The 21,458-nt window shown below is 37.5% G+C and overlaps 1 protein-coding gene and 1 long non-coding RNA gene across 2 annotated transcripts in view; one reads left to right on the top strand and one right to left on the bottom strand.

Moving 5' to 3' along the window:
• Nucleotides 1-4,153: 4,153 nt before the first annotated feature.
• The window catches only part of STK31 (serine/threonine kinase 31), a 28,339-nt gene continuing 11,034 nt past the window's right edge, over nt 4,154-21,458 (bottom strand). The window contains 9 exon segments of the mRNA XM_053934356.1: nt 4,154-4,497; nt 8,316-8,351; nt 8,353-8,382; nt 11,211-11,271; nt 11,682-11,777; nt 12,246-12,376; nt 15,643-15,793; nt 15,795-15,850; nt 18,316-18,438. Of these exon segments, the coding sequence (XP_053790331.1) occupies nt 4,312-4,497; nt 8,316-8,351; nt 8,353-8,382; nt 11,211-11,271; nt 11,682-11,777; nt 12,246-12,376; nt 15,643-15,793; nt 15,795-15,850; nt 18,316-18,438 (870 nt within the window). The 3' untranslated portion in view covers nt 4,154-4,311.
• On the top strand, nt 10,367-11,334 carry LOC128791241 (uncharacterized). Its single transcript, XR_008432012.1, has 2 exons — nt 10,367-10,434; nt 11,222-11,334. It is a non-coding gene; the product is annotated as an uncharacterized LOC128791241 (long non-coding RNA).

Here is a 21,458-nt window from a genome sequence, read left to right as displayed (position 1 = left end):
CTTGCAATTTACCACAGTTCATGCAAACACAGCATAAAAATTTGAAGTGTGTTAATTACCATTTAAAAATCCTTCTACAGAGCTTCAAGACACTGGAAACACTGTCTACTGGATACATAACTCTCATTCTCCTTCAAGAATTGTCCTTGTATCTACTCTGCTGCCTGGGCAGGGCAATAACCCACTCCAGGGTACATCAGACAACACTATTAAGAACTTGCATTTCACAGGTCTTCAGGTTCTGCTAACACCACAGTCGTTGAGAGCAGCAGAAAAACCTTATTGCCAGAGTAGGGAGAGAGAACAGAAGTTCTCAAGAATTTGGTTAGAAAGAAAAGCTGCAGCAGTGCATGGAGGGCTCAGTAAGCAATGGAGAGGGGGAATGTATATGTTCCCTCAGCACTTGTAGCTAACTGCGTGCACCCAAGGTTCTAACATGCACTTTTACAGTACAAGCATCCTAGGCCACATCTGGGAGAAGAGAAAACCCAAGACACACCTAATAAGGGCAAAATTTGCTGTTGAGACATGCAAAGGAATATCATCTTGTGTCTCAAAGCCCCAAGGCTCACATTCACCATCTTCTTTGACTTCAAACAAGGACTCTCTCCAGAGCTGTCATGTCTGTCAGTATCCAGTGTAACAATGGCAGGTGGTACAGCTCCTGGCTTTGCTGAAACGCCTCTTGTGGTACAGCTGTACCTTGTGGTACAGCTCCTGGCTTTGCTGAAACAGGCCATGGAGTTGGAAAAGGAGGTCAGAAAGAAGCCAGAGGGCTGCTAAGATGACAGATTAAACTTGTAATACCATTTTCAGAGTACCAAAAACTTCTGGTCCACACCAGGACTGCCAAGGTGAGACAGAACAGATCTGGTCTGCTTCACTTGTACTAATGCTACCAATTGTTAAGGTTGCAGGGAAGTTGAACAGGTGAAAGTTCACAAGAGAAGAAAGGCATGTCAGGGAGTTGTGGCAAGCTTTCCCATCTCTGCAGTACAGGAAGTGCAAGGGGGTCTCACCCAGGGGGTCTCAGGCAGCTAAATAGCTGCTGGCAACACAATGACAAATATAAACCAGCATCACATCTTCACACAGCAGAGCAAATCTTGTTTCTCTCCACCTGTTGGTAACATAACTTACAGCATTAACACACAAATGCTAGGCATATATAACATACTAACTATATTTACGAAAAGTCCAATTCTGCATTTTAATTCAGCCTTCTACATGGTGTGGTCCTGATGTATTGCAGACCCTGAATCTAGAGCTGCCAAAACCCGACTCCAGCACTTGATCCCATGTGCCATCGCCACATGTGGTAGCAGCAGATTTAGGACAATTTGAAAATTGTTTATCTAGCCATGGTGTGTCTGCTGTGAAAAGCACACGGTCCAACACAACTGCTGCAGGAGCTGTAGCACAGCACAGTATCTTAGTGTCTGTCAGCACACACCCAGAAATCTGAGGAAAGTTTTCACCAGGGTTTTAAATTATATGAATGAAGATGAGGCTCTCAAACATTCATCACAGTCTAGAAAGTCATCAGCTAGCAAGCTATCAGACTTCTGATTTGAAATCAGGATAAATTCATGCCAGTTTCTCTGCAAATTGGGGAAATTAAGTGACTGCAGATGAAATCAATCTTTGCCCATTGAGGGAAAGTTCTTGAGAAAGATACCTATGAAGGAATATAATTTAACCTGTAGGAATATAATTTAACCTGTCATATGTTAAAATGCCTGCAAGTGCTACTTAGAAGGACTCTTAACTAGCAGAAATCTATTTCGAAGTACAAAATACCCACCCCAACCCTTCTCAAAACTACATAGGCACAAGTATTAAATACTAATGAAGTGAGCAGCAAACTACCTGGAAAGATGTGGTAATATTATTATGGATGTTAAGGCGGGCATGAAGAACAGAAGAGCAGGAGTCTCCAGACCAGAGGTGAGCATCAAGGTGAGGAGTGAGAAGAGAACATAACTCTGAACAAGTATCAAAGGCAACAGTCCTCACAAAATAAAGTTGTCAGCACCTAGGGCTGGAACTGCAGGCTTACTGCTAAAGGCTGAATACCTTACCTCCCAGTAAAGCAACACCCAGCCCCTGACAGGCCCTCAGCATCCTGGTCTGTGCAAGGACTCTGCTCAAAGCTGCAGACTGCTAACACCAAGGAAGAGTGAGGCCAGTTTCCTTTGGGCTTCTTGGAAGAAACAGCAAGTGAGCAAGGAGGCAGATGGCTCCTACAGGATCATTTCAGCCTCCCTTTCCCTATCCTCCAAGTACCCATTTCCAGCCAGAAGAGATGCGGCTGAAAGGGATGTCTCAAACCACACAGCAGGCAGTCCATTACCATAGATTAGTATTCAGCTTTGGCAGGAGAGCTGCACAACACAGCCCTGAAGCAACCTATTTTCTTAAGGCCTCTGGCAAATAAGGAAGGAAAAGAAAGCCGAAGCTACAAAATTACCATAGAAAAATGTCAACATATAAACAAACAGAACTTGTGACACTAAAACTTTAATCAATGTTTAATTCAAATAGAAAAGGTTCATACATAACAAAAAATTTCATAATACAGCTGGTAAAGACATTTTGAATGATCTGCAATTTATTTTTTTTAAATCAAGCATAAATGAAGACTTCTGGTTTCAGAAAACCAAGAATGTTAACAGTTTGGGGATTTAAGTATACTTTAGTTTGCATGGATTCTGGAGCAGGAAAACCAGGCAAATATTTATTCTGACATTTGTTACACAGTATAATACAAACAATCAGGTTAGTCTAACCTCTCTTCAGGGTTTAACATTCATTGAAATTAGAGTTAGAATTTTAATAATGACATTATTAAAATGTTAGTTAATAGGGAAAGAGTGCAATCAGTATTTGGAAAGCATTCCACAAGACTTCTTAAATGTTTATATTCAGTGACAAGGTATTATTCCTCTGTGATTTCTGTAATGAAAATATTGATCACATTAACCAAAAATTCTACATAAAAATATTTTTATGTCATAAAAACACTTTTGGTATTTTACGGTCTTTGGTTAGGTACACTTTACAGAAATCAAAAAATCAGCATCATATAATGAAAAGAGGATGAGCATCTTACACACTATTCCATATTTTTAAAAATCTAATTTTGGTTTAAGGATAGAAAACCAAGAATAATATCAAATATGAGCCTGCCAAGGGTATCTTCTACCCACTGTGGACAGTATTATTGTACCTGAGGGTTCCCCAGTTCCCCTGGTGCTGCTGCTTGCCTATTACATAGTGTATTTTGACATTCTACATCCAACTACAAGCAGCTTCAGTAACTCTCCTGCAAAATAGCAATCTGCCAACAGTGCTGTCCAAGAGCAACACCCAGAGGCTAAACATACTGCTACAGCAACACTGCACACTCTGACCTGTTCCTTCCTGAGAAGAAAGGAAACCTTCATAAAGATAAGCAACAATTTCCTGTACAGATAAAGAGCTGACAAAATTTTTCAATAGAAATATCAACAGCCAAGTGTTGCAGCCAAACAAATCCATTCATGAAAATCACACCCTCATAGCTACTGTAAAAAAACATTTAGTAACAGGTGATATATGCACACAGAGCAGTAGGTTTTGCAAAAACAGTAGGTTTTGCAAAGGTGTGCATAGAATATTTTGGTTGGCAGCGGCACAGCAAAGGAGCAACTAGAAGAATGGCTGCTCTCTAGAAAGCCAATTGCATTTTTCAAAGGCAAAAAGACAGAAAAGAGGAAGGGTGCTCGCCATTTCTTTTACCAGTTTTCAAAGCAGAATATTGGGGCATTTACTTAAATCCTGAAGGCAGGTACTGTAAGAACAACTGGTCTATGCAATAAAAAAAAAATCTTCAGCAAAAAAATATCCTATAACACCTTTAAGAGGAATATGTTATCTGGATCTAGAGCATGAAGAGGGATAGAAAACTCAATAAAAAACCAACTCACTAAAGTTTCATCTTAAGCATCTCTGGCATCTAACAGGACTGGTCTCTGTAAATTTAAAGCCTACATTTGAGTAAAGAAAAAAGCTAACAAACCAAACCAGAATACAACCAGTAAAATCATATTTATAACTCCAAATACTTAATTAGAATAAAACACGCTGAAAAGAAAACACAGTGAAGACTGTATAATCTCAAAAAATTAATGCACCTACCATTTATACTTTATATATAACCTTTTATACTTTAGGACTTCAGATCAGGTCAATGATTTCAAAACAGAAGTCTCAAAACACCTGATGGAAAAGTTTTCATCTCTTGAGTAGGGTTTGCTCCATTCTCCTTGGTTAATCACTTTTTTTTCTATCTGTTGTCTCAGAATTTTGTTTTTTATGCGGCTCATACTCTTCACCTGGGTGCAGTGAAACTGGAATCACATCAACTGTGAGGAAGCAATCATTCCACAGCACCTGCTCAGGCATCAGTCTGTTACAGCAGAACAAATTCAGGAGAAGGGATTTCATTTTATCATCCTACAAACAGAGGGAGAAGGATTTCATCAGTAAGCAAAACAAACTCGATTACAAATAACAACCAAGCATTTGATGAACACATCTTGTAAGTTTTTAGGGTCTAAAGCCTTCAAAAGATGTGGTACCATAGCATTCCCAATGGACAGCAACATCATAGTGCTCATTAACAACAAAATTCAAGCAAATGTTCAGCACCAGGTCTGTCAACCCAGTGCCAGCCAGAAGAATGTGAGGTTTTGAAATTTTGAAATATGAATTCACTGAACTACTATAAATTCCAGAAATACTCAAGTTAGTCTTTCTATTGAGAACAAATTAAATAGGTGCCATTCATAATTTTATAATTTTATCTATTAACTTCTGTCATATTGTTTTATCTCTCTACAGGAGCAAAGGAGGAGAAGAGCACAAAGTAATGGACTCTAAATCAACAGCAGCTATTTTGCCATCACTTACACTTAGGCTCTTTGGATTTATCAGAAGGGATTACATGCCTAAATACTTTGCACATTAGCAGCACTAGACTCCATACACAAAACATAAATCCACAGCTCTACACATATGCATAAATACCAGCTGTGAGCAGGAAGAGGACACACTGGATTTGGGCAAGGAGGCTACAAGAAAGACAATCTCAGATGCTGGTCTAGAAATATAAATTACCAAAACTCAACAGAAACAGAATTTTTACACAGGAAGGCTTGCTCGTTCAGTCTCCAAGCCAGGAGCTCCTTTGACCTGGGTCAATATTAACAGCAAAATACAAGATAACTGTACATCTCTCACCTATCCCTGTTTCACCCAGAGAGAAGGATATGGGATGTCAGGGATTGTACACAAGTAGTCAAAAACTTGAAGACAGAATCAAGCCAGTTCCAACTGTTTCACTAATTATTAGTCATGTCCCAAGTAACCTGAAATCTAGGTTAAAAGATGAAATCTGAAAACTGTGTCTCTTGCAGGCATAAAGGATTGTTCAATATTAATAAAATATTTCAAATGCTCAAAGGAAAATCTGTAGCTAAGAGGATCCAAACGCATGCAAAAAAATACAGGAGTGAACCATGATTACACACTTAATGTGCAGAAAATCTGAGCATTTGAAGAGCTTGAAAAGCTTTGTACTTGAGTATTTGCATTTCAAGATACTGTCAAATGTCTGTCAACAACAAATATCCCCTTCTCACACCAAGGAAACTGAAAATTGATTCTACAAGGAATACGGCTGTAGGACAACATTTCGTCGTGTTTACTCCATTTTGTTGTGTTTGATCTTACTTGCTTTTTTATTTTTTTAATACACAAAACTGCATGTTGAAACAGACTGAACATTGAATCTTGGTGTGGCTAAATAAGTGGCTGCAAGATATTACTGCTAAACATTGCTCCTGCTACACAGTTACGTAACGTTAATATTCCTGTTTTAAAGCCTTACATTATTTTCCTGTGGCAATTTTACGTTTGCTGAAAAAAACCAAAAATTTTACTAGTTACAAGTGTGCGATTCCTCTGGGCATGAGATTGAGATGGAAGTGAAATTACCAATCTGTCAGGAGCCTGCAGATGGGCATGGAGATTAATTCTGACTAAGCTGATTATAGATAAAGCACTTTGAGGCAAAATAGATTTTCCCCAAGAACTGGGACAAGGATTAACAGTCAGAGGTCTAAAAGACTCCCCAGGAAACAGCTGAAAGATATTTATTGGTATTACAGTTCTTAGTAAAACTCTCATCTGTATTTCTGTGCTCTGCAGGCAGCACAGATTGCTTTCTGGAGAACTTTAGTGGTTGGGGCACATGAATGTACACACATCCAGAATGAATCCTTAAAAACTGCCAGCAGTGCTAGGTTGATTAGGATTGTATCACCTTACAAAGTCAAACTCAAATGTTTCTTTTCATCAGGTAAAAGAATTTGAAGAAATTTGCTCTTATTAATAGCTGTAAAACTTATTAATCCCTGCTAGAAACAATACCAGCTAAATTCATTAATTATGAGAATTAATTGTGAGATAAGAGCAGCTCTTTGCACTTCAGAGGGTACCTGCAACAGATGAACACAGAAGCACAATACTCCGAAACTTGCCATTAAAATTTTGATTTGCATATTTCAGACCTTATTTATAGAATATTGTCACAGCAGAAATTTTATGGAAAGCAGAAATGAAGCAACTAATTTTAATGTCCCAAGTAATATTTTCTACATCCTTGAAGTAAAAGTTTTCCTTACACATGAGAGAAAGTTAGAGGGTTTTAGTATCTAAGAATTATTATGAACAATCCTGAATGCTGCTCTGGGCAGATGGTTCTGTACAAGTTTTGTGAAATACATTTAAAACCCCCTAGCTGGCCCTAATCTTCAGTAATGAAGTACTGAATCTTCTTTCCTATAGTATTGTGTGTTTCATGAGATTCACTTAACTTTTAGTAAAAAAATCATTCAACTATAATGAGCAATAAGATACACTATTTACAGGATAACCTCCCTGCTCAAATGTTGCATGTTTTATTCTTCTGTTTTCCGTGGTAGTGTCCTGTTGGAAATAATTTTGCAGAAGGATTTGTTAGACAGTCCTGTACATTATCAGTGATGCTTTCACCTCTGCAGAAAATGGTCAAAGTGAAAGTATTAAAAGAGATACTGTAAAGAAGTCATGTAACAAAACAAGATTATTTACTGTACTGTGTAGGTTATATGCAGTGATACATAAGCTACCCTGCCAGGACACTGAAGCCACTGCAGCTGTGTTGGCCTGGTACTGGATCATGACATTTCCTTAACCTAAATGCAGTAAACAGGACACATTCAGCTCATAATGAACACAACTCTTGTAATTTAGCTCCATGCTTAAACAGTCATCTCTGAAAGCTGGCAAATCATTAATACACAAGTATTACTAAGAAAGAGGGATTTATTATTTGGCCTTACTCCTGGCCAGAAGACTGAAAAATTATAGAAAATAGTTGCACAAGAATATGAACCTGAGGAAAGACAAGCACTTAGGTAAAGAACGCACAGATATGAGGCTATAAAATTATGTGCTAATGATTAGCATCCAAGAGAAAGGTAAGTTAGTGAAGACTGACTTCAAAGTTGGAGAGCCAAATTGTGAAGCATGAAGGTGCACAGATCTACTTGTTATTCTCAAAGAGTCACTGAGACCCTAGGCAAGGATAAGCTTCAGAAAAGGGTCTGCAAATAGAGTTCAAGGAGACACCAGCTGCTGTCATAAGGCAGGCAGAGAATAACAGTTGAGAGTAGAAAGAATGAAAACATCAACAACAATTTGTATCATGCAGGCTTCACTTATACCTGTAGATTTGTTTCAGAGGCATATGAAATCTTGCTGCACAAAAAAGAAAAACCAAACAGAGAATAAGGGCACAGTGCACTTTTTCAACTGCATTTACATGATTAAAATTTAATTTGGCTGCTTTAATAATGCTCAAACACTGTGCAGTCATTGTGTAGTAAGAAAGATTAAAAAAGTCAACTTCCTGACTTCAGAAAAAAATAGGTTTCTAATACAAATTCCTCCTTTGAGGCTGAATCTCTATTACTTATTCTCTAAGTCTATAACACAGTATAATTCAATTATTAGTTGCTCCTTCTGAGATCTGAGTTAAATATTAAGAGTACTCTGGGGCTTCTTACCTTCTCAATTGTTATTTGTACAGGCTATCCAGAATTATGCAAATAGTCAATTAAGAACATTTTTTCAGCCCAGCACTTCAAATTAAATATTTCACTTTAAAATCCAACCAACAACCTCTCTACAAGAACAGCCTTTCCGTCCTCATCTGACACCTGACTTACCATGAAAACCTCTACTTCATGTGTTCCATCTTCTTTTTATGCCAAATTCCTGGTTTTGAATGCGAAGCTGTAAATTAAAAGATATATAATACATAACACTGGTGGGTTTACCCCTTTAGCTTAACAAAACCAAACATCAGTCAAGGAGATTCACTAGGTTCCAAATGAAAATGTATTGATATGAAAAAATGTCAAGGAAAGATTTTTTTTTCTAATTTTACAGGAGGGTAAAAGACAAGGGGCTCAATCCCCTACACAGAAACAAGAGGGAAAAATAATGTTAGAAGAAACTCTAAGAGGTCAAAAGAAATAGAGTTTTAAAAATATGACTGAAAAGTCCCTGCCCAAGTTTTATCCTAAAGAAATGCTGAGATAAACACACTTTGTCTGACAAAAGTGAACTTTGTACTCCTAAACCAAGTAAAATCCCCCCAGTCTTCATTATTGCCTAGAAGCATATTTGAGTACAGCATTTTTCAGACACTGCCTGCAAGTTAAGCTGAAAATGCCTCTGTCCTGAGAGATTACATAGACAGCAAAAGGAAACGTGTTTAGTCAGTGCTGGGTTCTTGGGACACAGATCAGCAGAGACCTTGGAAAATCACTATCTCCATTTTTGAAGGGGCACTGCTATGAAATGAGGGAAACACAATTTCAGATGCTCAACATGAAACTGGCAACTGCTGAACACAATACTAAGAACTTTCCATCAAATGATCAAAGCAACACCAAGTCTGAGCTGAACATCAGTTACATGCAGAGCAATCTGAAATTCACCCAGCAAACTTGGATGAGGCTCCTGAATGCCTATCTTGCTGCACCCCAGATATTCTCTTCAAGAAGAATCAATCATGTGTAAAACTGTCTTTATTCCTTTTGGTTTTGATGGGGGGTTTTTGTTGGTTTTTTGGGGGGCTTTTTTTTTTTTTTTTTTGCTTGGTTGGGTTTTTTTACATTTTCTTCTGTTCTCATTTCTGCGTGAAAAACCTTCTGTGTGAAAAATCCTCTAGAACAGAGCAAGATCTGAATAATGGTAGCAAAAGTGTTCTATCTAAATCCTACCATGTTAATAATTTATAAACATCTATGATATCAAGCTACACTTAAGTTAATCTATTTTATCACTCATTTATCCAAATAGAAAAATTACTTAATTTTAAGCAACTGCTCTGTAAATGGGGAATAAAACACAATGAAGAGTGACTTCTATATGAATTAGCATCACCTTCTAAGCTGGTGGCCATTACCCATCAGCTTGCAGTTCACATCTCTTTTAGGAATTGTTCTTAAAATGCAGCAGCAGAGGAAGCTTTACTGAATAACTGTAGAGATGATGGAACTGCCAGTATTTCTCACAAAGATCTGCCCATATACCTGGAGCTCCAGCTGGTACTCAGAGAACCAGTTCAAATCTATTAATTGCTCATGCAAAATCATTGCATGGGAACATGAGCACTGGCTGGGCAGCTTGTGGCTTTTCAATTTTAGGAGCTTTGCTGAGTTGGGGAGGCAGAAATACAGTGCCAGAATACAACAAGGACGTGGAGGAGATGCTGTCCAACACATCACCTAATGCAGGAAAGTTGGCTGCTTCCTCCTTCCTAACATACCAAGCACTAAGAAACTATTGAAGCTCATAAGGTGGCAAAGAAGACAAACTCCAATTTTTCTCAAATTAAAAAAAAAAAAATTACAAATACAAAAAGACATTCAGCACTATTTTGAAAAATTTCGTTCTGCCAGGTTGCCTATTTTTTCTTCTCTGCCTTCCTGCTTTTTACCTGTTACTGGTTGCTTCCCCCCTCCAGGTTTACAACATACTTTGGGACTCTCTACTGTCAAAATAAAAGCCAGACCCTGAGTTTCTACCCCCTTCCCCCTTCTACCTGCCCCCCACTCAGCCAGCACCAGCTCTGGCCAGACTGGAGGAGACAAGTCTGCAGATTGGCAGGAGCCCTTGGTAACACATCAGTTGCCAGCTCCATCCTTTTGTGACCACACAGAAAGTAGGAGCACTGAGCAGTACTAACACCCTTACAGAGAAGGAACAACCCTGATCCAGGCTGTGAACCATGGGTGAAATGTTCCTGCTCTGTCACATGAGCTGCTCAGTTCAGCTGTAAGTAAGTCATCCTCAGCTCCTGTGCTTTTCACAATTACACCATCTGTACCTAGAATGACTTCTCAGAAAACTCAGCTGTCAACAAGTAGTACAATTCTCTGTCTATGACAGTTGGAATTGATTTTTATGTTAAGTAAAAGAGAAGTTTTATTATGTCATTTCAAAATCACTGCAATCATCAGACTGCATTAGGAATAACAAAGTCTGTGTATAATTCTCATTCTGCTATTACACCAAGCAACAGTAATCTACTACATCAGGATTTGAAAACAGCTTCCATATAACAGTTCTGGAGTTGAATGTATTCTCAAATGCATATTTTACTCAGTCTCCTTCCTGGAAACCTAAGAGAATCTCTGAAAACCTAATCACTGAGAAAGGTGTTTCCTTTATTTATATGACAAGCTGAGTGTTCTAGCCTTTTGCCTACTTGTTTCCTAAGACAAAGAGATTTTTTTTTAATTTATTTTAATTAGCTGGTCACATATAAAAGTCACAGCAACATCATTAATCTACCAGCAACACCAGGTTCCATAATTCATCCACTTTTTTCTCCCATAAGCAGGTAATTTCTTCATGTCACCTCATTACTCAAGAATCCTTTTCCCAATAGGTTTCCTTAGTTCATCTCATTTTAAAGCTCTCTTGGGAGCTTACTGCCCCTTTACAACGCTCAGAGGCAAAGGTTCAAGTTCTTTTTTTCCTTAAGCATCATCATTAGAATAATTAATGTACAATCAAGCTGACAGCAGCAAAGCTGAAGTAGTATTTACCTTCTTTAAAGCTCTCTGAGGAATAGTGAGGAACCCTGAAAGCTGGAACAGAAGCTGACTTCTGTCACCAAGGAGAAGATGCATACTTTATCAACAAAGATAAAAGTAACCAGCACAGTAGAAAGAGTTGGACAAAACTGCTCATGCTGTGAACAGCACCTATCACCAGAGGGAATTAGTTAAAAGCACAGTGTCATGACTAGAGACTGAAACAGAAAAGTCTATGTAGTTTTATTTTTTTCCTTGATGGTTGGTTAGTGGAGTTGTTTGGGTTTGTTTTTTTTTTAAAACCACTCAAGCTTGGTCTCAGGGGCCTGTAAAGCTTCCACATTTGAAGGCAAAATTGAATTCAGAAAACAGAAACTGTTCTACATTGTTACCTCTTGCTTGGAATAGACAAAATTAATATTTCTTAACCCATCTGAACAACACAGACAAAAATTCCAACACTATAAAGTCTGTTTTTTTCACTTTAACTGGGCCTCTAAGCTTTTCACAGTTTTCTTAACAGATAATAAATAGTGAATAACATGTCTTCTATTCAACAACTCCTGTGCCTGTTTTTTTGAACTAGGAGGAAAAAAAAAAGTCAGAAATTGTTAAATCTTTCTACTTTAATATTTTACTCAAATGCATTAAAGAAACAGCCTGGAGCCCATTCGAATTCAGCTTTTCAGGATCCTTCCACACCAAAGAGGGTTTTTATTGAGTTTAATTTTAATTACATTAAAAAATCTTCTGAAAAACCAACTTTCTGCTTAAAGTTCAATCCCCTTAAGCTACATAGTACTGATTTTGTCACGAATCTAGAGATTCCAGCTTTCAAAGCATTATTTTTAAAGAAATTGTCTTTGTATTCAAACATATGAAATGAAGCATTGACTAAGGCAATGTACCACTGGGATTCTGAAGCTTTAAACCAACTAACCTCTCATCACCAATATACTCCTAAAATTCTCTTCTAAAAAGATAAAGGGACATTCATCAAAAAGAAATTGTATCAGAAAGGGTTAGAAATAAATAAGGCATAAACTCACCTCAACACTGGCCAAGGATCTATTCTGTATGACAGTGATTATACTTTGCTCGTGGTGAACTTTATTTATAGCTTTATTGTAAGTACTTATAATAGTACTTATTGTGTACTTCTGTGGTTCATCATGCTCCTGATTGAGTTAGAGAGAGTAAAGATTGAGAGTCATTCTTCATTTATACACACCAACCCTTAAGATGTGAAACCTTGACTGAGAAATTCCATTGTTAATGGAAAGATTATTTTATTAGATTTTTATCTCTTCTTACAGAGATTCAAAAAGGGAAGCTAGCAAGTCAAAGAGTTCATCCAAGAGTTTCAACAGAATAAAACTGCCTGGTACTTCTGTGCAGAAGTACAATTTCATATTCCACATGCTACTAAAGAGTTTTTTAAGGCTAGCACAGGTAAATAGATGTGGAATATTAAAGCACACAAGGAGTGTAAGCCACTGCTTCTATCACCAAGAGCAGTCACAAGATAAACTCCTGGTTTTTTGTTAGTATGATGCCACATCAAAGGACAGATGCAGTATTTATTGAAGTGGCCCTTCTCTGGCACAGCAGGGACTGTCATTGCAGAGACAATGCAAGTACCTCAGAGTGAGCGAAAGAGAATGGAGGAAATGCTTTTTGGAAAATGTAAATAACTAAGAAAAAGGCTCACGCCAGCACAGGAAAAGAGTACTGGTAAGGCAAAAGCACTTGTCCCATGTAAATGAAAGTGATGAAAAACTGTTTCTCTTAGGACTGGAAAAAGTAAATTTTTGTATACACATGGACCCAGAGAGGAAACCCCATTAATTCAAACAGAATTTTCACTCTGTTTTCAGCACATACACATAACCTTGGTAAAGCTCAAAGAAAGCTTCTCAGCACATAGAGAAGGAAGAACCAGCTTTCCCAATATTTCTTAGTTAAGCCAACTCAAGAATTTCATGCCTACTGCAAACCACTTCCTCTGAATCTGAAGATGCTTATGGCATCAACACTTCAAAGAGCAGAAAGGAAAAAACCCCAAGCCTACCCAAGCAATCAGCCTTGCAATTGAAAATAAGAAGTTATCAGTCAGACAGCACAAACAAGTAAGAAATGCAAAGAGTTAGACCTCCTGGAAATATAATCAGGATTTGTGTCAGATCTCACCTCACACTTGAGTAATATAACAATTTCTAGAAAGAACAGCTCTGAGATTCACCAGGCAAAAATAAAGTTAATTATTCCCTTGACTGGGTTTTATTTTCCTAATCTCATTATGCTTATAATAATATGAAACAGTAGAAGAGTCAAAATCCCTCTCCTATTGAGTTTCATGTCAAAAATCAACATATGCTGCCCACACAGCAGTAGACAAGATTTCCATTCCTATATGGTACTGCCAGAGATGAAGACACATCCTGGGATCTATTTCACAGTTTATCAAGTGTGACACGAGGTTAAAGATTTCACCAGGAAACCGTAAGTACTTTCATAAAAGTCAGAAATAACTTCAAGATATAAAATATAGAAAGATCAGCTTATAAAAGAAAAATCCGTAAGATCAGCTTATAATTACACTGAGCATTGTTTTTAGTACAGTTTTGTTGCTCATATCAGCAGAAAAAGAGATATTAATCTGGCAACCAGAACTAAAAGAGAAATATGGTGCTGTATTTAACAGGCAAGATACACATAAGAGAAACCTGCAAAGCACACTTTGTTCATGTACCTATCAAACTTGTGTATTCCACTAAATATTGTGAAATGTTTTATTGTCTCAAACTTAAAGGAACTAAAAAAAAAAAAAAAAAAAAAAAAAAAAAAAAAAAAAAAACACCACAACCTTGAACAGTGCATTCAAACAGACTTTCTCCTGAAAGCCTGGAGATTCATACTGGAAAAAATTCATACAGTCTCTGAAATTTTCCTTGTCTGTCACTGACCCAAACCTATACATTTCCAATTTTATAGATTCCCATAAATGCTACTGTAGGTGAATTTGGATTCAGAAAAAGAGGGAGAGGAGTAAGTATTGAAAATAAAGAGAAAGGAAACACTTCAAAGGAGCATTTCCTCTATACAATTTCTCACCCTTTTTTAAAGGAGGTAGAAGTTAAATTGCAATGGAAAAATTGCATAGCAAAGTTGAAATGACAAAGAAGGATAAATGAAAACATCTTCCTTGATCTACCAACTAGTGCTATACCAATCCATGCCAAATTTGTGTATACTTCCTGTACCTATGAAGTTTTTGCAGAAAAATTCAGATTTGAAATAAGTAAACCAGAGTTGTTACTATATTAAACTTCAGCCATGCTTCTACATGTAGAATATCACTCTGAATTGCAATCACAGAAACCCACCTGCATGTTTGTTTGCCCCCTCTCATAACCAACATGATTATAAACAGCTGTAAGTAATTACATTCATTAACATTATACTCTACATGACATGCACCAAGTCTAAACTGCTGCATCAGGCTACAGTAAATGCTCTGGGTACAATGAAATGCAAGAGCAAAAAACTTATTCCCCATGAGAGGGCACAGCCCTTGTTGTTATGTACAGCTGACATGGACAGGGAGGTTGTGCAGACACAAAGAGAATATTTATGGATCATAGTGACAAGAAGGAGATTGAAGAAGTTGGGCCTGCAGGAATGGAGAAGGAGCAGCTGAAAGTCCTTCCAGGAAGATTGAGTCCTAAACTGAGAAAAAGCATAGATATTAAACACAGGGGTAAGAAGGTCTCTAAGTTACCTCCCTACTTTGTGCTTTCTTTACAAGCAGAACTCAATGAATGGTAATCCATTTGCACCATCCTTCTCCTTTTAAGACAAATAACCTGCAGCCAATTTCATTGCTCCAAACCTCCTACAACTCAGACTGAGACAGAGCATCAGAATGCAGAATGGTGTGCACTTTATTTGTATAAATTCTCCACACTCAGTATTTCAATGAGAAAGAAAATCTATTATGTACTTGTTTACAGACTGTACCTACAATACATCCAGTGAGATTGGCTGCTCTTTATGTAATTCTTCACCAAGAAACATTTTTGAACTAAAACCTTTTAAAATCTGAAATCTTTCTCTCCAAAGGCAGCTTGAAAGAAGTAATTAAAGCATTTCAGTCACACAACCAAGGTGGAAGAGCACGCCCAAAATTATACTTGCATAAAAGCACTGGCATTCCTGTTTTCTTTTGAGAGGATGTATTTTGTATAATCTCCAGCTCACTGCACCAAGAATAAAGAAAAATTAACACTCTATTCCTCAATGCATTACCTTTCACTCTGGTTTGAGACACTGAGATTTAGAGCCATTGTACATATGCACAATCTCCCTGCCACAAACAGTTGTCCCTACTAATGCCTGTGCCTCACAAGCTTGGATAGACAGTGTCACATTTCATCATTTTCACCAACAGGAAAGACTGATTGTTCTTCGTACATTTTTGGATGTCACTGAACCAGTCAGCAAGAATTTGCAGAGTTGTGTCCATATTATTTCTGACACCAATTAATTTCTTCATTTTAACACTCATCCACTCAAAGAAGTAATGAAATACCTCCTGAGTCATCTGCTTCAGAATCTTGACCATACATCATCTCCAGAGAAGCTGTCAGCTCCTGTGTGTCAAGTGAATCAAACAAAAACAGGTTTGCATACCTGATGAATACTGTGACCACATATAACCCAATAAAATCAAAATTCATTTTTCACAGAAATTAGCACTATCTACTGGTGTAAAATTATTTCTACTACAAAAGTCTCTGTCTGTATCCAGTGAAGAATATTTTGCTTTATTTTACATCCCACTTTCCTATGAGATCAAGTGCAAGTATGTCTACTAGAAAATGCAATGCAGAAAAGAATCTCATGCAAAGATCATCAACTCTAATTTTTAAACTGAAAACATGGAAGAAAAATACACCACAAGAAGCTTAACAGAATAACAAATTAAAACTTAAGAAGTTATTTGTATTCTTGTTACTTCTCCCCAGTGGACTTTGTCATGCTCGTCAGGATAAAGAGCCAAATGGGGTTCAATTTATAATGGTCCTCAGAGAACTACTCAAACTCAGAAAAAAATATCAGAAACAGAAAACAAAGTGAATCTGTATTAAGAGACAAGGTGAGCAGCCAAGGAATGCTTCTGAATGTAAGGCTTTTGACCCTTGAAATGCAGAGGTAAGAGCAACCAAGTAGAACGCCAAGTAAAGTGATTGACAGCACCACTAAGGCTGGAACAGCAGTGGCCTCCCCTTTCTGAGGGCTGCAGGTATTGTGGAGGTGAGGAAGTGAGTTTAACCAGTTTTGTAGAACTATGCATGCTGATGCCACAACCTGAACTGGCACTCACTACAGACACACCACAGCAAAAGTTCAGACTGGGACCTGAATTTCTTCACACTGTAATTACTGAATACAGTGGCAAAAAAAAAAAATCCAGAACAAACAGTATTTTATAAAAATTATAAACCTACTTTCATAAGAGCTGCTACAGTGAACAGCATTCATTCCATACAATGAGCTGTTTAAACAGCAATTTTCAACTGAGCCAAGTGGCATGAGCTTTGTACAGATATGCTTCCCTATAAGTAAGTACCAGGAAGAGGTTTGTGCTGTATTTATGGAGACTATTTAAATCATTCATTTGCATTTTCTTAATTGCTGGGATTCAATACACCAGGATACACATGGGTAGAAAATGGCAGGGCAAGGTAATAGCCAGGTTCAAATGGAACACTCTGAAGGAGAGAGAAAAAAATCAGCCCATTTAACAGCAGCCCAAAGTGCGTAATAGAGCAGAGAAAAGTGATCAGTAACAGTTTCATGTCCAATATCACATTCTATTTACAAAAATAATAGCACTAGTCACACCAGAGGAGTATCTGCATGTATTCCACCAGGCTGTCCTTAAGGAAAGAATCCTCTAAGTTACATCCTATTTCTTCCCATTTATTTTTCATACTATAAACACAGTACTCTAAAACACTAGCAATTTCACCAGCATGAGCATGCAGAAGCAGGCTCCAGTTCCCAACAGAAGAGAGGACCATCAAACCCCGTTAAGCTAAACCTCAGAATTCAATCAACACACTTACTAGCAGTATTTCAGTAGCCCTTCAAATATTTGCAAAACACTGTTAAAATTTCTCTGCTAAACAATTAGCTAGAAGATGCTTAATGCCTACCACCTAGTGGATTTGCACAGCATAACTTCTGAGCATGCACCCAGGGAAAAATACCCAAACCAACTCTAAAACAGGAAAAAAACCTACAAACAACACACCACAACTCTCCTCCATCTGAAGGAGCAGGATGCTCACAGAGCCTCCAGCAATAAAAAGCCATGGAATGCTGCCTATCCAGTATCATTTCCAATTAGACACCAAACTGTATATCAGAGCATTAAAAAAATATAAGTGTATCAGACATTTTCTTAATGGCATTGAAAAATGAATCCATTGGAAATTGAGTAATTCCATGAAAATTTGAATGCTTCAATTCATTACTGCTGCTCCAACCTTACACAAACCTTATGTGCAGACTGCAACCTTGGTGATTTTTCATAAGAATGCAATCTCATATATGTGTGGATGAATAAATCTCTGGAATTTATACAGACAAGCTGCCCAACTACCAACAAAATGTTCCCTCTCCTCACACACTTGCACAGTCAAAATTAGGGGCAGTCATGTTTCTGAAGTAAAAAAGAAGAAAATATATTATTTCTAATAGTAAACTGCTTTTTAATTGCAGGTTCTCTCATTAACACTTGACTTAAAAATATTCTGTGCTTGGTGAAGTTTTGTCAGTCATCAAACACAGTACCATAAAATAAAAGCTAATGCTCAAATCCAGGATCTAGATAATAATTCCCCTCTGGAAATAAAACATCTAGGAGACCAGGATCAAAAGTTCTGTTAAGAACTACAAGTGTCAGCTGTATAGCTTCACTTGGAAGTGTAACCTAAAATTTCATCTGCTGCTGCTAGGTCTCCAACTATAAAATGTTTCACATTAGGCAAACACCCTCAGCAGGTTCTCAGTGTTTCAAAATCAATACTGATCAGAGCAACTTCCTCACCTGTAATGCTCTTGAGTGCTCAGAGAGGGGAGGTTGATCCACTTCCAAAATTAATTCTGTCACTGCTGAACACAAATTCTGCTGCAGCTCATCTCACCTGATAATCAATTCATCTGTTTCTTCCTATGCAGAAGTAAAAGCAAGTCAGAAACTCTCACCCAAATGACCTAGAAACTGATACCAAAAAGGCATTAATCCTTGTGAATTACGCATAACACAATACATACCTGATGAGAAATTAATGTAAAATTTTTAAACCTCTGCCATTTTTAAACCTCTGCTCCTATGACTTGACTGCCTTGCTTCACAGAGTAAAAATATGACTACATGATCAGACAACTAAAGGAAGAGTTTCTGTATGACTGCTGATAACAATGTGAGTCTTAACTGACACTGAAAACTTAAAATGTCCTAGCTGTCCTCCAGTTTTTGATTGTATTACAAAATTTAGAATTTGGATTATCCACATGTCCATACATCCAAAAAAACCATCCACAAAGTCAGACTACAAAAGATTTCTGGCTGGAAAAGAATTCTCTAGAATTAAAAGGAATTCTTGCCTTCTAGCAGGAAAAGCAGGTGACCAGTGAACTCCCTACTGATTATTGGCAGAAAGGTCATTAAACTAAAGATAATTTTCTAGAAACAAAAACCAAAAAGCTTCCTTGAATGACTGGCAGGAATATTTAGAGGAGGCCCATTTTCGTATCAGACAAGGTACCTATAAGACTCAACAAAAACAATACTTTTGAAATGGATGAAGGAAGTTAAAAATCCATATTCAGAAGCAGGCTTGCAACATTCTTTTCACTGTGACTTAACCCACTGTGACATGCCCACAGAAATATGAAAATATATGTGAACATGGAAGACCAAGCTACAGCTTTACAGACTTGCTGTAAAGATTTGCTATTCCCTTCTACATTCTCCATATCTCCAAAAATGAAAGGTAAAATGATTGAAGTACCACTAACACAGTGTCCTGACATGTGTTCTCTTCCCTACCACACACACAGACACTTGCCTCAAAATCTTGGAAAGTCTAGTGTGGAGGGAAATTAGTGAGGCAAAAAGTCACAGCAGAAGAGTTACCAAGAGTTACCAGTTTCACATGGAGCCAATGAGCAACTAAATTAACATCTCCAACCAACAAACAATATGTAATATAAATGTATCTGCAAACACAGTTAAAATAAGTATGCAAAAACACAGGTTCAGAAGTGTTCTAAATTTAGTTTATCAAGTGAAATTTTAGAAATGGACTTCATCAGGAATTTTTAAGTATCCACAGAAGATTGACTAGAAACCTTTTACCTGTAACAAACAAGGGCAGAATGAGATCCAATGGATGGAAATTGCAAGATGGACAAACTCCAACTAAAAATAAATTCCCAAGTTGTTGGACACATTGCTCTAAAAGCTTAGATTAGCAGTTGAACAGTTGCTGTAATTCATCCAGACATTAATGGGCTGGATAACAAAAGCCAGTGGATTAAGTTCTACTACAGAAGGTGAACACAATTTATTCATTCAACACTTGAAAATATGAAACAACAACAGAAAATATTTAATAGGCACTCCTGCACTTTTGGGCATCTCTGGTGACCAAAAGCACACACTTTTGTTACAGACTTCTTTCTGTTTTTCCTGCATAAGGCAAGAGTTATTATGTAAAAAAATACTGTAGCACACTGCATGAAAAATAATAAGGACCCTATCCCATGATGAACACTTTCCAAGACAAGATTTCTGCAGGATATTACTTCAAAAACTAGAGGAATAGAAACTTAATGTAGCAGAAGATTCAACCAGGTGACCAAATTCCAGTTAATACTAGTTCAAGCACTAGAGAAAATTTAACAGTCTACACATGACTACATGAAAATCCAGGAGCTCAACAGATGGCTTGGGAGCCACAGGACAAATCTCCTTCCAACTGGTGTGCATGGGACATTTAATGGCTGAGATAATGCCCATTAGATAACTTCACAGAGCATTAAGTACACAGGCAACATTTTAATAGTCTGCTTTACAAAGATGGAAGCTGTTCACACTAGCAAACAGTAGAATTAAATTCCTTTAAAAGAAGCTAAAGGCATTTCAAACTACAAAATTCAGTTTATTTAAAAAAAAAAAAAAACCAAACAAACAAATCCACAACAACAACAAAAACCACCATGCAAACCACCACACATAATCAACCACCAGACTCAGTCATATCACCTTCCAAGCCAGCTTTCCATCTTGTTTCTGATAACCTTAGCAATGCTTATGAAAGTCCACAAGAGAAGGTTTTGTCTCCCTTTAGTGCAAGTTGCTACTTTGCAGTATATGGAATAGCTAAAGAGCTAAAGCTAACTCTGGCATCAGCTTGCATCCTTCAATGGTTCGAATTATCCACCCTCCCCCACTGAATATATACACTACAATCTCCAATATGTTTCAAAATTAAAATCACAAATTAGCAGACACATCCACATAAAACAAGCTACAGAGTCGGAAAAGTCAGTATGTATATTACACCCTATTACTATGAGTGCCTACTTGAGCTGCAATCAAGGGAACTCCTAATTACCCTTTATTTTATCTGTAAAGCTGCCCTCCTCTTAGCAACGTTTCATAGGAGAGCTGGTAAATTGGTCAGCACCACTACATTCCTCTTTGGACACAGAATTTACATTAAGTTCTATTGGTTTTGAAATTATTTTTAAGCCTTTCCACTCCAGGAGAACTATCTTTGTTATTTTCATACACACCATGTCCCCGTGATACCCCAGTTCACTGATTATCTCCTTATGTTCCCATGACATACGTTTTACAAATACTTGGTTAAGAACAAATGTTCAAGTCACTCATCTTTGTTTTTGGGACAGTATCCAGGAGAGACACAATTAAACCAGCATAAACTAACTAAGAAAGCACAGGCAACGACAAGTGAAATAATGCCATTTACTCTGCACTCAAACTTCATTTGGTTTACTCACACCTGTGATAGTTGTTTGACATGCACCAGGTTTCCCCAAGGCAAGACAAGATGTTCAGCTCCAGGAGCTTCAAAACAAGTGAGACTTGTGACAGTGAGAGAGGGCAGCAGCACTTTGGAGATCTGGAAGGAAGAGCACATTGCTTAGGCAGCTGATCAG

This window comes from Vidua chalybeata, chromosome 1 (assembly GCF_026979565.1).
Source record: "Vidua chalybeata isolate OUT-0048 chromosome 1, bVidCha1 merged haplotype, whole genome shotgun sequence".
Lineage (NCBI taxonomy): Eukaryota > Metazoa > Chordata > Aves > Passeriformes > Viduidae > Vidua > Vidua chalybeata.
This window is presented reverse-complemented; position numbering and strand designations above follow the sequence as displayed.